The sequence below is a fragment of the Geotrypetes seraphini genome, chromosome 13, assembly GCF_902459505.1.
Source record: "Geotrypetes seraphini chromosome 13, aGeoSer1.1, whole genome shotgun sequence".
Taxonomy (NCBI): domain Eukaryota; kingdom Metazoa; phylum Chordata; class Amphibia; order Gymnophiona; family Dermophiidae; genus Geotrypetes; species Geotrypetes seraphini.
In genome coordinates this window covers 79,627,955-79,641,413 of record NC_047096.1, presented here as the reverse complement: position 1 = coordinate 79,641,413, position 13,459 = coordinate 79,627,955, and the positions used below count along the sequence as shown (strand labels likewise).

Genomic DNA, 13,459 nt, shown 5'->3' with positions numbered 1-13,459 from the left:
GCCTTGAAAATCGCTCTTGAGTTCCAACAGATTTATGCGACATTGACAATTCGTACTGGTCCAGTGGCCTTGAGTACGGAAACCATCGAGATGAGTGCCCCAAGCGTAGGTCGAAGAGTCTGTCGTGAGGACCTTCTGATGAGGGGGTGCTTGAAAAAGCAAGCCTCTGGAAAGATTGGAAGAGAGCATCCACCAACGGAGAGACTTCTTCAAGGAAGGAGTGACTAAAATGTGTCGAGAAGGAAGGTCGCAAACTTGCGCCCATTGAGATGCCAGGGCCTACTGAGGAATTCTGAGGTGAAGTCTGGCAAAAGGAGTCACGTGTACTGTAGAGGCCATGTGACCCAGAAGTACTATCATGTGTCTCGCTGAGATGGAAGAGCGGGAAGACACTGTATGACAGAGTTGAAGAAGAGCTTCCAGACGTTGTTGATTTCGAATCCCAAACTTTGTAGGAACCAGGTAGTCCTTTGGGTCGCTACAATAATCCCTTCAGATGTGGAATCTTTGATGAGCCAGTCGTCGAGGTAGGGAAATACCTGAAGACCATGGTTTTGGAGAGCTGCCGCTACCACTACCAGCCACTTGGTTAACACTCTGGGAGACGAGGCCAGGCTGAAGGGTAGTACTCTGTATTGATAATGCAGATTCCCCACCCGAAATCTGAGGTATTGACAGGAGGCTGGATGAATGGGGATATGAGTGTAGGCCTCCTTGAGATCCAGAGAGCATAACCAGTTGTTCTGCTCGAGAAGGGGCTAAAGAGATGCCAGGGACAACATATGAAACTTTTCTTTGACTAGAAATTTGAGAGCCCTGAGATCCAGAATGGGCCGCAGATCGCCCGTCTTCTTCGGAACAAGGAAATAACAGGAGTAAAAACCCCTGTTCTGCTGTTCCAAGGGAACTGGTTCGATGGCATGGAGAGAAAGCAGAGCTTGAGTTTCCTGAAGAAGGGAGGTCTGGGATGGATTGGAAGGATACTCTCTTGGAGGAAGCTCTGGTGGAATCTGAGTGAAATGAAGAGTATCCTTCCCTGATGATGGTAAGCACCCAGAGGTCGGATGTAATTATCATCCATCGGTTGTAAAAATGATGGAGACGACCTCCTATAGGGGGAAAAGGAGACAGAGACAGAATGGTGGAGGTTATGCTCTGTTGTAAACAGTCAAAAAGGCTGAGAAGCCTTAGATGCAGCAGAAGGTTGGGGTTTCTGTTGCTTCTGAGGTTGCTTTTTTTTCAGAGGAGGGCGAGTATAAGGATCCAGCTTTGGAGGAAAATGCCTTTGATAGATAAGAGCAGGGCGTGCAGGCTTAGCAGGAGCTGGCTTTGGCTTAGGTCTGACTATAGAAGCAAATGATTTTTCATGGTCAGATAATTTCTTGGTGGCTGCCTCGATGGATTCATCAAAGAGGTCGTTGCCCTCATAAGGAATGTTAGCCAAGTGGTCTGGAAGGTTAGAGTCCATGTCAATGGTATGAAGCCAGGCACGACGACGCATAGCTACAGAGCAAGCAGCCACTCGGGCAGATAACTCGAAGGTATCATAAGATGATTGGAGGAGATGCAGACGTAATTGAAATAAAGAAGCAATGACTTCCTGAAACTCAAAATGCATTTGGGTATCCAAATAATTCAAAAACTTTGGTAGAAGAGAAATAAGGAATTCAAAGTAAGTGATGAATTGAAAATTATAATTGAGGACATCATAGCATTCTGGCAGATGTGACGTTCGAATTTGTCCATAGTTTTGCCTTCCCTTCCAGGAGGGATGGTGGCATAAACCTTGGAAGGATGGGACCTTTTCAAGGAGGACTCGACGAGCAGGGATTGATGAGATAACTGAGAGTTGTCAAACCCTTTGCGATGCACAGTCTTATACCTAGAGTCCAATTTTCCTGGAACAGCCGGTATGGAAAAAGGTGTTTCCATGCAACGACCAAAAGTCTGATTCAAAAGCATATGAAGTGGAAGCTTAAGAGACTCTGCCGGAGGTTGAGGAAGATGCATGACTTCGAGATACTCCTTAGAAAATTTGGAGCCAGTATCCAATTGAATATCCAAGTCTACAGCCATCTGTCGGAGGAAAGACGAGAAAGATAGCTGATCTGCCAACGCTTTGCCTCGAGAAGGACTCGAGGATGTCGAGGCAGCCTATGTCGAAGATGAAGCTTCGGCAGGGAAAAAGGCATCAAAGGAACCTGGTGACTTGGACGAGGCAATCGAGACCGGGACATCCTCGAGGTCCGGCATCAGAGACCTCGAGCGAGGAGTTGGTGGTCTGGTCGAGGTTGGAGTAGATTGAGGCTTCGAGGAAGATGGTCTGTCGTGAGACGAAGAACTATGCCTGGAAGGATGCCTCGATGAAGGCCTCGAATGTCGGTGAGAACTGTGTCTGGAACCAGATCTCGAGGATTGAGGAGACTTCGCCTTAGAGACGTGGGCAACCGATGCCGATGTATGAATAGGACTAGAGGCTGTAGATCCAGAGGCTTGGTGGAGGAACCTCGATGCACTCTCAAAGACTCTGCTCCTTGTATAGAGTGTGAGGATTCTCATCGAGGCACTCGCAAAGAATCTGCTCCTTGCTTTACATGCTTGGATGCCAGACTAGACACTTGCAGAGACTCTGCTCCATGCAAAGAGTGTGTAAGTTCAGACTGGGGCAAAGTAACATAGTAACATAATAACATAGTAGATGACGGCAGATAAAGACCCGAATGGTCCATCCAGTCTGCCCAACCTGATTCAGTTTAAATTTATTTTTTCTTTATTTTTTCTTCTTTGCTATTTCTGGGCAAGAATCCAAAGCTCTACCCAGTACTGTGCTTGGGTTCCTACTGCCGAAATCTCTGTTAAAACCTACTCCAGCCCATCTACACCCTCCCAGCCATTGAAGCTCTCCCCAGCCCATCCTCCACCAAATGGCAATATACAGACAAAGACCGTGCAAGTCTGCCCAGTCCTGGCCTTAGTTCAAAGGAAGTGGCTCGACCTCGCGGGAGTCTGCTGAATGCCCAGGCTGGATAAGAGGAAGCAATTTGGGTCCCATGTTAGTAAGGAACTGAATAAACTGCTTCTCTAACATGGTCTGGAAAGAAGCAGGCAAGGATGGATCCGCGTCTGAAACCGGACCACCTGCTTTGGCTGAAGGTTCCTTCGAGATAGTGTGAGTGTGCTTTGACCTGGGAGTCTTAGACACTTTAATCACCACCGGCGGAACTAACTGCTGAGCTATCTGACCTGAAGAAACAGGGGAAGATACAGCAGATGACGTTGAAGCAAGAGCTGCTGCAAACGACGAAGGTCTGATGAGGCTCGAGGTGGAAGCAGTAGGTGCAGAAGGAGCCTCGGTGGGAGTCGAGGGATCCTTAGAAGACTCTATCTCGAAGAGCTTGTCCACCAAAATGCAACGACGCTTAAAAGCACGAGGCTGAAGTGTTTGGCAAGGCAGGCACGACCTAGGATGATGTTTCGGCTCAAGGCACTTGAGGCAGCGTCCGTGAGGGTCCATAAGAGACATCGCACGCTGACACTTGCTACACCTCTTGAAGCCCGTGGCAGGCCGGGACATAGAAGGAAAAATAGCCGCCGCAAAATCGAAACCCTTGGGCTGCGGCCGAGCGGCCTGTCCCGGAAAACGAACGGAAGAAGAAATTTTTTTTTTTTTAACTAAAATAAAAAAAATAAACTAAAATCAGCAATTTGCGAAGAAAAAAACACAAACCGCAGTTGAGAAAAGGCACAAAAGGAACGAAGTTAAACGCAGAGTCAAAGACGGACTTCTCAGCTCCGCGGAAAACTGAGAACTGAGGAGACGCGCCCTGCGCTGGACGGGAAGGCACTCATGCATGCGCAGTGCGGGCATCTCGAAACTTCGAGTTTCTTCAAGCAAATCTGCTTGTGAGGCGTCCGCATCCAGGCTCTGTCGATGATGTCACCCATATGTGAGAATACCTGCCTGCTTGTCCTGGGATAATATTCCTTTCCTCTGAGTGATCTCCATATACCACCACCCTTTGTTGCCCTCCACTCAACTAGTTTATAGCCCATTCTTTTCCACTGCCAACTCCAGACTCCGTCCCTTCTTTCTTGCAGCACTGTATGCCTAGAACAGGCTGCCTAAATCAACATGTCATGCTTCATCCCTGGCAGTGTTCAAATCAAGCTAAAGGCCCACTTTTTTTGAAACTGCTTTCAACTCTTAACTCCCACTCACTGCTGTTAGATACCTATACCCACTGTATCATTTCCTCTACCATAATATCCCCAACCCTGAAATGTCCTGTCTAAGTTAGATTGTAAACTCTTCTGAGCAGGTAATATCTTTTGTATGTTAAAATGTACATACGCCTTTCAGCGCTATAGAAATAATAAATAGTAGTAGGGTCCCAAGATTATTTATGTGAAAGTATTAAAAAGCTTTGCTGAAATTAAGTCTAGTGATCTCTGGTCACTTAGATTCATCTGAACCATACTACCTCTGGTTTCTGGAATTCAGTGAATTGAAAGACCCTATTACCCCGTTTTAAAAGTGCTTTTGTTAATTTACTCATCACAAAGGTTAGATTAACCAGCTGTGGTTCCCATTCTCTTTCATATATCTTATCTTGTGAAGAACTTTGGCACCTGCTTCTAAAGAAGCAATGAAAAAGGCCAGACAGTGCTGCCAGAACTTCCCCAAGTACCTTCAGTATATGGGATGTTTCCCATCCGTCCCTATTGCTTTGTCTACCTTTAGTTTCCAAAGTCTAAAGGTCGATGCTTTTCAAAAAGTCTACCTTACACACATTCCTATTTGTGTCCTGTTCTACTCCTAGCCTTTCTTCTATAAGCATTGAACAGAAATATTTGTTAAGCAATTCTTTTACCCTTATCAGCTTCAACATATTCCTGGTAGCTCCTACTATCATAGGAACCAACTTTTCAAAACTATTGTTGGGGGGAGGGGCAAACCCAATAAAAATTATTTCTGACAGTTAAGAAGTTTGCTCAATATTGGGGGTGCTCAAAGCACCCAGAGCTGGTTCCTATGCCTATGACCTCTTGCTGTACAAAAGAAACAACTCATTTTCAGAGTAAAGAATAGCGTAGATCTCATAATCCTCATTTCTTTTCTAGAATATACGAATCCATATTTAGATATTTACGTCTGTACTACTTTCGTAGCACTTCTAATCTTTCCCTTTGAAGGTGCACTCTCCAGACGCGAACATGTTCTACATTACCTCCCACCAACCTTCTGTACTGAGGTACTACCACCTATTTTCGCTACCTTAAGATCATAATTCAGGGTTTGCCCCAAATTAGAAGAAATCCAGCTTCTCACCTGCTCCTAATCATAAGCCACTCCCTCAAATACCTGTGCCCAAGACTTATCAAACATTTCGGGGGGAGGGGGGGGGGGGAAGGTCGCCTGAAAATTTCTTTCCATTCTTCTGGAATTTATTTCAGTCTAAAACTTTAACACCATGCGCCAGTTTTACTTAGCAATTATGGTAAGAATATTGCAATTTTCAATGTTCTAGATCTAGAAAGTACACGTTGCTGATTTTCTGGATAAAAGCCATACCCCTTTCGGTTAACGTTATAACCACCAATGACTATGTAACACTCAATCTATTGAATCCATCTGCACCAAGATCCCATCCCGGGCTCCCACTGCAGTCGCTGACGTTATAAACCATGTAACTGCGCGTGCGCTCTCGCCTACAAACCCTTCGCCCTCCATGCAGCGGTTTTTCTTCCGGAGCAAAGGGTTCTGATGCTGCAAGTTATGTTTAGGGGGCTCTAGGCGAAGTACTAGCTTCCTCCTGTCTTGATTAAACGTTTCGGTCCCCACTTGAAAACCAAGACGAATTTCGGTGGTGCATATTAAACAATTCAAAGATCAACTGGTCAGATATCAAACTTGTACGCTGCTTTAGAGAAACTTTCTACGAAAACTCCAGTTATAAGATTCACTTCCAGAAAGTTTTCCCTTCCAGTTGCATTTGGAATTTATTTTAAAACGTAGAGCTGTGTTTCTAAGTCAAGAGTTGGACATTCTTTGTGAAAGCAGATTGTAGTAGAAACGACTCATAGGAAAGAGATTACGGGGGAAAAAAGCAGGATAGGTTACATACATTCTAAATAGATACAATAAGGTTTAAGAAAGATTCTGTTTGTTCTTAAAGAAAATGCAATCCAATAAATGTCAATTTTTCTGAAACTAGAAATGATCCAGCAGCTTGTACGGATTTACAAGGGACACAAACGAACTACAAAACCCAGTTCTCCCTATGCCTGGTTCTGCTTCGCTGTGCGTCTAGACGCCTGCGCATTGCCTGAGTCTTGATAGCTGTTGGAGAAAGCGGTTGTTGAGCTCTTTTGTTTGGTTGAGGCGGGAGCGCGAGCGGTGGTGAGGCCCGGAGAAGCGCGCGAATATTGGAGCGGAGTTCGAATCCAGCTGCACTCAAATATTACAAAGCTGTAATAGGTGAGGCCTGGGGCTCGTCGCGGCCCGCACTTTCCCGCAGCAAGAGCCCGGGAAAGCATGCTGTTTGGGAGCATTCGTGGTTGCCGCCCCTGCTGTGAGCCCTCTTTTTCCCAATCAAATAGAATTCCCCACCTCTTCCTCTAACTCATTAAACCTCCTGTAGCATCCCTAACCCCCTCCCCCTACTCCAACCTCAGATCTTTCTATCCACCAACTACAACTATAACGCCCCAAATCCTTATCCTTATCCTTAAATCCCCCCTCCACCCATGACTTTCAGGTAGCTCATCTTCATGCAGTACTTTTTGACTTGATGTACTTATGTTTACAATATGCCATGTATCTATAAAAGCATAAATATAATTTTAAGTACCCACCTCTTTATCCCCTCTCCTGTCCATCACACCACTCAAAATCTCTCATCTCCAACAGCTGTAGAAACAAAGAAAATAGCACCAGTCTTAACTAGGCTGCCCATTTATACCAGCTACCAAGTTCTACAATCCCTCTCCATCAGAGGTGCTCTGAGTCTGTTCTAGGCTTTGTTGAATTCAGACACTGATCTTGTGTCCACCATTTCCACACTAGAAAGCTGTTCATGCATTCATCACCCTTTATGTACCAAAATATTTCGTTAGGTTGCTCCTCAGTCTGTCCTATTCACCCTTATGCTTTGACTTTTCCCAAAAGTACAGTAACTCCCAAATCCTCATCCTATTCCATCCCAACTAAAACATGCCAAATTCTAATTTTCTAATTCTAATTCCTTAAATCCCCCCTCCACCCATGACTTTCAGGTAGCTCATCTTCATGCAGTACTTTTTGACTTGATGTACTTATGTTTACAATATGACATGTATCTATAAAAGCATAAATATAATTTTAATTATCATTGCCTGAAACAACCCTTTCTACTTTTTATTCTGAAATGGTTCTTCTGCCTATCCATCTGCTCTTATTAGATTTCATGGAAGATTAAAGCCATTTTCTCTCTTATCCCTTTTTGGGGATAGTTATGACTTTATGTACATGTCGTTGGGTGATGCCAGTAAAAAGTAACCCATATTTTGCTGTTTTCTCAGCATCCACTTAGAATTTCAGTGTGAAATTTTAACAGTGTTATTTGTTGTTTCTAGCTACCAGTGACCCACCTGGATCATTAGTGTAGCTGGCAGGGATCCCTGGGCCCCACCAGCTGAAAAATCTTCTTTGGAGTCTCTCTGAGCAATCTTAGCCCTGGGGCAGTCAGCAGCATATTTCCAGCTGCCAATGCCAGCACTCCCCCTCCCATGCATGCTCAGTTGAATTGGCACATGTGTGCATGGGGGGGGGGGGGAGAAGTGCTGGTTGAACTGAGCATGTGTAGTGGGGGCAGTGCCAGTGTCGTTAACAACCAAGGTATTAATTTTTATTTCAAGAATGGAAGTGGTGGGCAGAGAAGAAATGTGTGTGTTGTGTCCACCCTAAAAACTGAGATCTGGCTATGCTGTTACTATCTACTTTTATTTGCTGAGTGCAATGAGTGCCTTTAAACATAGTGAAATTTCAGACTTTATAGCATGCCAACCTCAGTGATTTTTACATGTTCAAAAATGTTTGCACTGTAAAACTGGATTAGTAGTTAAAGCACATAGATTAATGTATTTCTTTAATTATATGCAATTATCCCAACTAAATCACATAGGCATACCACTTTCACCTAAATTAGGCTTATATATCTTCGGCACAACAGTCAAAACTGAAGACTAATATAAAGCAAAGTTCTTACTCATATCGCTATACCGCTCTCAGAGACCTGTGAAGGTTAAACACAGCTGTGTTCTAAAACCACTTTGACAGGTGATAGATATCATTCATTGAGCCGGTATGTATATGTTGTATATTTTTGTGCAAATTACTGCAACCAACTATACAGCTCCTATAAAGTGCAACGTGTAATAAATATTTAAAACGTATATGAAAAATATGTATCAAAAATTTTTTTATTTAAACATTGCACTTATCTCATATAAGCTGGTTCGTAGTTAACGAATGGCTAAACGCCCTACGGGACCCGTTTCACCATGTGTATAGGCTTCTTCAGGGGTCATATCATTGAAAAAGTGCGGCGTGAATTACGTCTGCACATGAAAAAATGGCGCTGGCCATTTCATGTGCAGACGTAATTCACGCCGCACTTTTTCAATGATATGACCCCTGAAGAAGCCTATACACATGGTGAAACGGGTCCCGTAGGGCGTTTAGCCATTCGTTAACTACGAACCAGCTTATATGAGATAAGTGCAATGTTTAAATAAAAAAATTTTTGATACATATTTTTCATATACGTTTTAAATATTTATTACACGTTGCACTTTATAGGAGCTGTATAGTTGGTTGCAGTAATTTGCACAAAAATATACAACATATACATACCGGCTCAATGAATGATATCTATCACCTGTCAAAGTGGTTTTAGAACACAGCTGTGTTTAACCTTCACAGGTCTCTGAGAGCGGTATAGCGATATGAGCAAGAACTTTGCTTTATATTAGTCTTCAGTTTTGACTGTTGTGCTTGTTTTTGATAAAGAAGACTTTGCCTACTTTAGCCATTATATATCTTCGGACCATCAGAGGTATACTGATAGTATACTGCTCAATGCAACTTAGTACAGGAACTTCAGTTTTTCATCACTCTGTTTTCTATTCTTTGCAAAAACTATATATTTTAATAACTCATGTGAATTTTTTAACATGACTAATTTTTTAGAGCACTTATCTTTGAAGATGCATTGGGGGTACTAGCAGGAAACACAAATTCATATTTTGACCTTAATGGGCTGTTTCAAGGCAAATCCCCCATAAAAGTATAAAATATATTGGTAGTTATACAAAAATTCTACTTAATTATTTAATAATTTGTTCATTTATTCAGCACATACCTCTGTAGTAGCTCTATTGAGATTCTTTCCTAATACTGAAGTTAAAATATGGCTGTGGTGTTTTTTAAAAAAGCTTTCTCAATGTCATAGTTCCATGAAATTGTTATCCAATGATCTTGCTACAGCTCAGAGTAATGTCATCCACTCAATTTCTTTATTTAACCCGCCGGGTTCTACTGCTTTCAATAAACATCCAAAATTGTTCCTTATAATTTAACCTTTTGTGTATATCACCACCCAACCTCCCTTTTTCCACAACTTCCAAGATCCACCATCTCAAGTCTTTCAAAGTATGGGAATCAGCTATCCAAAGTGAGACTAAGGCTTCGTCACTCTTAGTGTGGATCTTAGATTTATGTTCTGTAACTCTCACTTTAATTACTCTGCTACTCCTGCCAACATACACTGGTTGAATGGCATATACTACATTGTTGGTATTACAATTCCCTGATTTTATTATATGAATCCTGAATCCCATTTGTGGATCTCTCCAATTCATTCCTGTCTTAGCTAATTTTACACCACTGGCAAGATCCATACTTGTTGGCTAGCTTCATTCTCCCTAAAATCTTGTTTCCTTTGAATATTTAATAGTTCTCCAATGTTACTTCCTCTCGTGTATGCTATTACTGGATGTTCTCGAAAACACGAATGTAGTTATAAATGCATGCCAGTGTTGATAATACACTGAATAAGGTAACACACACACCAATTTATTGTCATCCTTTGGTCTTTGATACTGTAATAATAGTTGCCATTGTGCATATCTTGTTTTCTGCCAAACATTATGAATAGTTTTTCAAGAATAACCTCTTTGAAGAAATCTATGAAATATTTTTGCTTGTACCTCAAATTCCTTATCAGAGGAATATATTCTATGGATCCACAGAAATTGGCTAATTGGCAAGTTCTTCTTAAGGCCATATGGCTGAAATCTTAAATAGTTGTTGCAATCTACTGTTTTATGATATAGAGTTGTTTCAAAGTGATCCTTTTCCCATATTATATGACTATTCAAGAAATTAATTTCCGTAGAATGGTAGGTCAATTCAAATTTCAAATTAAGATAAATGGAATTCAAGTAGCGAATTGTAACAAACCAAATGAAAAAAAAATTATTATTTATTTATTAAAAAATTTATATATTGCATACAACTATGCAGTTTCCATACCACATATATAAAATCTTGTTTCCCTCCGATTATCACAAATAACATAGACATGTCTAAACAACATTGGTAATCATCCTAGTTATAATAGGGATAGAGCACAAATTCAATCAGTTCAGAAATACAAGCAACCTTTAAATCATACGTTCCTTAGCGCAGCAGCAGATGAATCCAGAGACTAGTGGGATAGCATACATCAACCAGCAGGTGGAAATAGAGAAACTGATTAACAGGTGGTCTTATAGGTTGGCATACCTCCTGTATATCCAGTATGCTCTTTAGTTGTATGCTCTATCTCCCAGCAGGGGGTTAGTCGCTATCCATATAGCTCCTGGATTCTGGCTGTGCCTGGTGAAATTCTGTGGATTTTTCATTTTTTCTGTTGAGAATATTTCTCTTAAGATAGAAAGGGATGTTTGGCAGAGCGGTGCCAGCTTTGGGAGCTATACCTGAGCCCCCCCCCCCCCCCCCAGGTCCCTTCTCCACCCTCCCCTCCAGTGGATTGAGGGGTTTTCCAAGGGCTCTGCATTTTCTTCTTTCCAAAAAAAAAAAAGAGCCTCACTGTGCTGTGCTGTACTTTCTGGTCAGCTTGCAGCTGCCAACCATAACTTCTCTGCTATTGTGTGCGATTATCACAAATAACATAGACATGTCTAAACAACATCGTTAATCGTCCTAGTTATAATAGGGATAGAGCACAGATTCAATCAGTTCAGAAATACAAGCAAGCTTTAAATCATACTTTGATGTCAGAAAAATTCTAAAAGACGATAATCAACTGAAATACATAGTGTTTTCATAATGCAACATGCTGAAATTGAGACTCAGGATGTATGCAAGTTTCTTCAAATTTTGCCATATATAAATTGGCAATAGTTGGAGCTACAGTGGCCCCCATAGCCACACTGTGTATTTGTTGATAGTACTCATCCGAAAAATAATTTTCGGTAATCACAAATTTAGCCAGTTCCATCCGAAATTGAGTGAAAATTCTAAGGGTAAACATGCAATTGTCCAGAATTTCTTCTAAAATCTCAAGCGCCTTGCCCTGTGGTATGTTGGTATAAAGACTGTAACATCCATGATAGCCAAAATAATGTGTGTTTGAGAAATTTTCAGTTCCGCTAATATAGATAGGTATCTTGTATATATGACTTGATAGTAGATTTATGTGGTTGTAATATATTGTCTAACAAAATAGATAAAGGTTCAAGAACTGAATTTCTAGTCGACACTATTGGGCGGTCGGGTGGGTTAGAAATGTCTTTTTGGATCTTAGGAATAAAGTACAGTATATATACCAGTGTTCTCCCCAGAAAATTTTTCCTGCCAGGTGGCATGAAAAAGTAGCCAGGTGGGGAAATTTGGTGGTGGGAAAAATTAAATGTGCACTATTTTTATTATTAATTATTTTCCAATGCTCAGGTATCAGGTATTGCTGGCTGTTTCTTTTTAGCCACTTGATCTCAATTTAGGGGTAGCATAAAAAGGCAGTTACAGCACAAGAACTGTTGATAATGCTGCTTTATTCAGCACGTTATTCAGTGTAGAGAGGTCCAGGAGGGAGGCGGGGGTGGGTCAGTCGGCCCTAAAATTTGCTATTTTTTTCCATATTGGCAGGCAGGCTCTGCCCATATCCCACAAATATGGAGGGAGAAGTGTACTATGGGATGTATACTAGCTGGTCCAGGTGATTTGCTGCTCTTTAGCGTGTCAAATTGCCTCATTACATCTTCCAGATTTTCAGAGATTTGTTTCAGTTCCTATGACTCATCATTTAATGCAACAGGCTGAAAAGCTTTACCCTGGGGGATAGGAGATTCTTTTTTCCAACTCTATACTCCACGCCTTACGCCTTATTTGCACATCCACCTCAAATACCCTCTCCTTTCCCACAACACTCTCCTAAACACCCTCCTTAAACGTAACCCATCCACCAACTCATGTCTTGCTGCATACCTGTACATGCTAGCACCTTTTTTGTCCCTAACACATACTTAGCCCATCTCAAAAAAACTCCACTATATTACTGCCCCAGAAACCCCATGTATAACAGCCAAATTAGGTCAAATCAATGGCTCGTCTAGCCCAGTATACTTTTTCCAACAGTGGCCAATCCAGGTCACAAATACCTGGCAGAAACCGAAATAGCAGCAACATTCTATGCTACTGATCCCAGGGCAAGCAGTGACTTCCCCCAGGTCTGTCTCTATAGCAGACTATGGACCTTTCCTCCAGGATCTTGTCCAAACCTTTTTTAAACCCTTCTACGTTAACCGTTGTTATCACATCTTCTGGCAATGCATTCGAGCTTAACTATTATTTGAGTGAAAAATATATTTCCTCTTATTTGTTTTAAAAATATTCCCTTCCTCTCCCTGTGGGCCTAGCATCCATGTCCCTTCCTCTCCCTGTGGGCCTAGCATCCATGTCCCTTCCTCTCTTCCCCCCCCCCCCTTCAGTCTAGCATCCATGTCTCCATGCAGGTCTGGCATCTCTCCTATCGAACCCCCCCCCCCCCCCCCCACAGAGAGCTGATATACCTGCAGGCCTCCCAAGGCAGCAGTAACGGTAGTGGCCAGCCGGCAGAGGCAGTGCTGTGAAGTGGCTGCTTGCAGATGCCCGGGCCTTCTTTCTGCCATTTCATCTATCTACAAAAAGTGACGCAGCAGAAAGAAGACCCTGGTGGGGCCGGTTGCAAACAGTCTGGTCACAGCGCTGCCTCTGCCAGCTGATTACCACCACTGCTGTTTCTTTAGGAGGCTCGCAGGTATCTCGGCTCTCATTGGGGGGGGGGGGGGGAGGTTCAATCAGTTGGTCGAAGAGTGGGTTGGGACAGAACAGAAGGTCTATGCAGAATTCTATGTCTGTACTCTCTTAGTCTGTACT

At 42.5% G+C, this 13,459-nt stretch overlaps 2 protein-coding genes across 15 annotated transcripts in view; one reads left to right on the top strand and one right to left on the bottom strand.

Moving 5' to 3' along the window:
- The window catches only part of SNX11 (sorting nexin 11), a 33,519-nt gene extending 26,585 nt beyond the window's left edge, over positions 1-6,934 (bottom strand). The window contains exon 1 of one of the 8 annotated variants that reach the window (XM_033917457.1): positions 6,856-6,934. In XM_033917457.1, the coding sequence (XP_033773348.1) occupies positions 6,856-6,879 (24 nt within the window). In that variant the 5' untranslated portion in view covers positions 6,880-6,934. The other 7 variants (XM_033917465.1, XM_033917459.1, XM_033917463.1 and 4 more) reach the window with 7 other exon arrangements.
- Positions 5,401-13,459, top strand: part of CBX1 (chromobox 1) — an 80,965-nt gene continuing 72,906 nt past the window's right edge. For 3 of the 7 annotated variants that reach the window (XM_033917473.1, XM_033917468.1, XM_033917467.1), the window contains exon 1: positions 5,977-6,478. The gene's annotated coding sequence lies outside the window, so the exon portion shown is untranslated. Of the gene's footprint in view, positions 5,499-5,733; positions 5,914-5,976; positions 6,479-13,459 lie in introns of those variants that run through there. The other 4 variants (XM_033917471.1, XM_033917472.1, XM_033917470.1 and 1 more) reach the window with 4 other exon arrangements.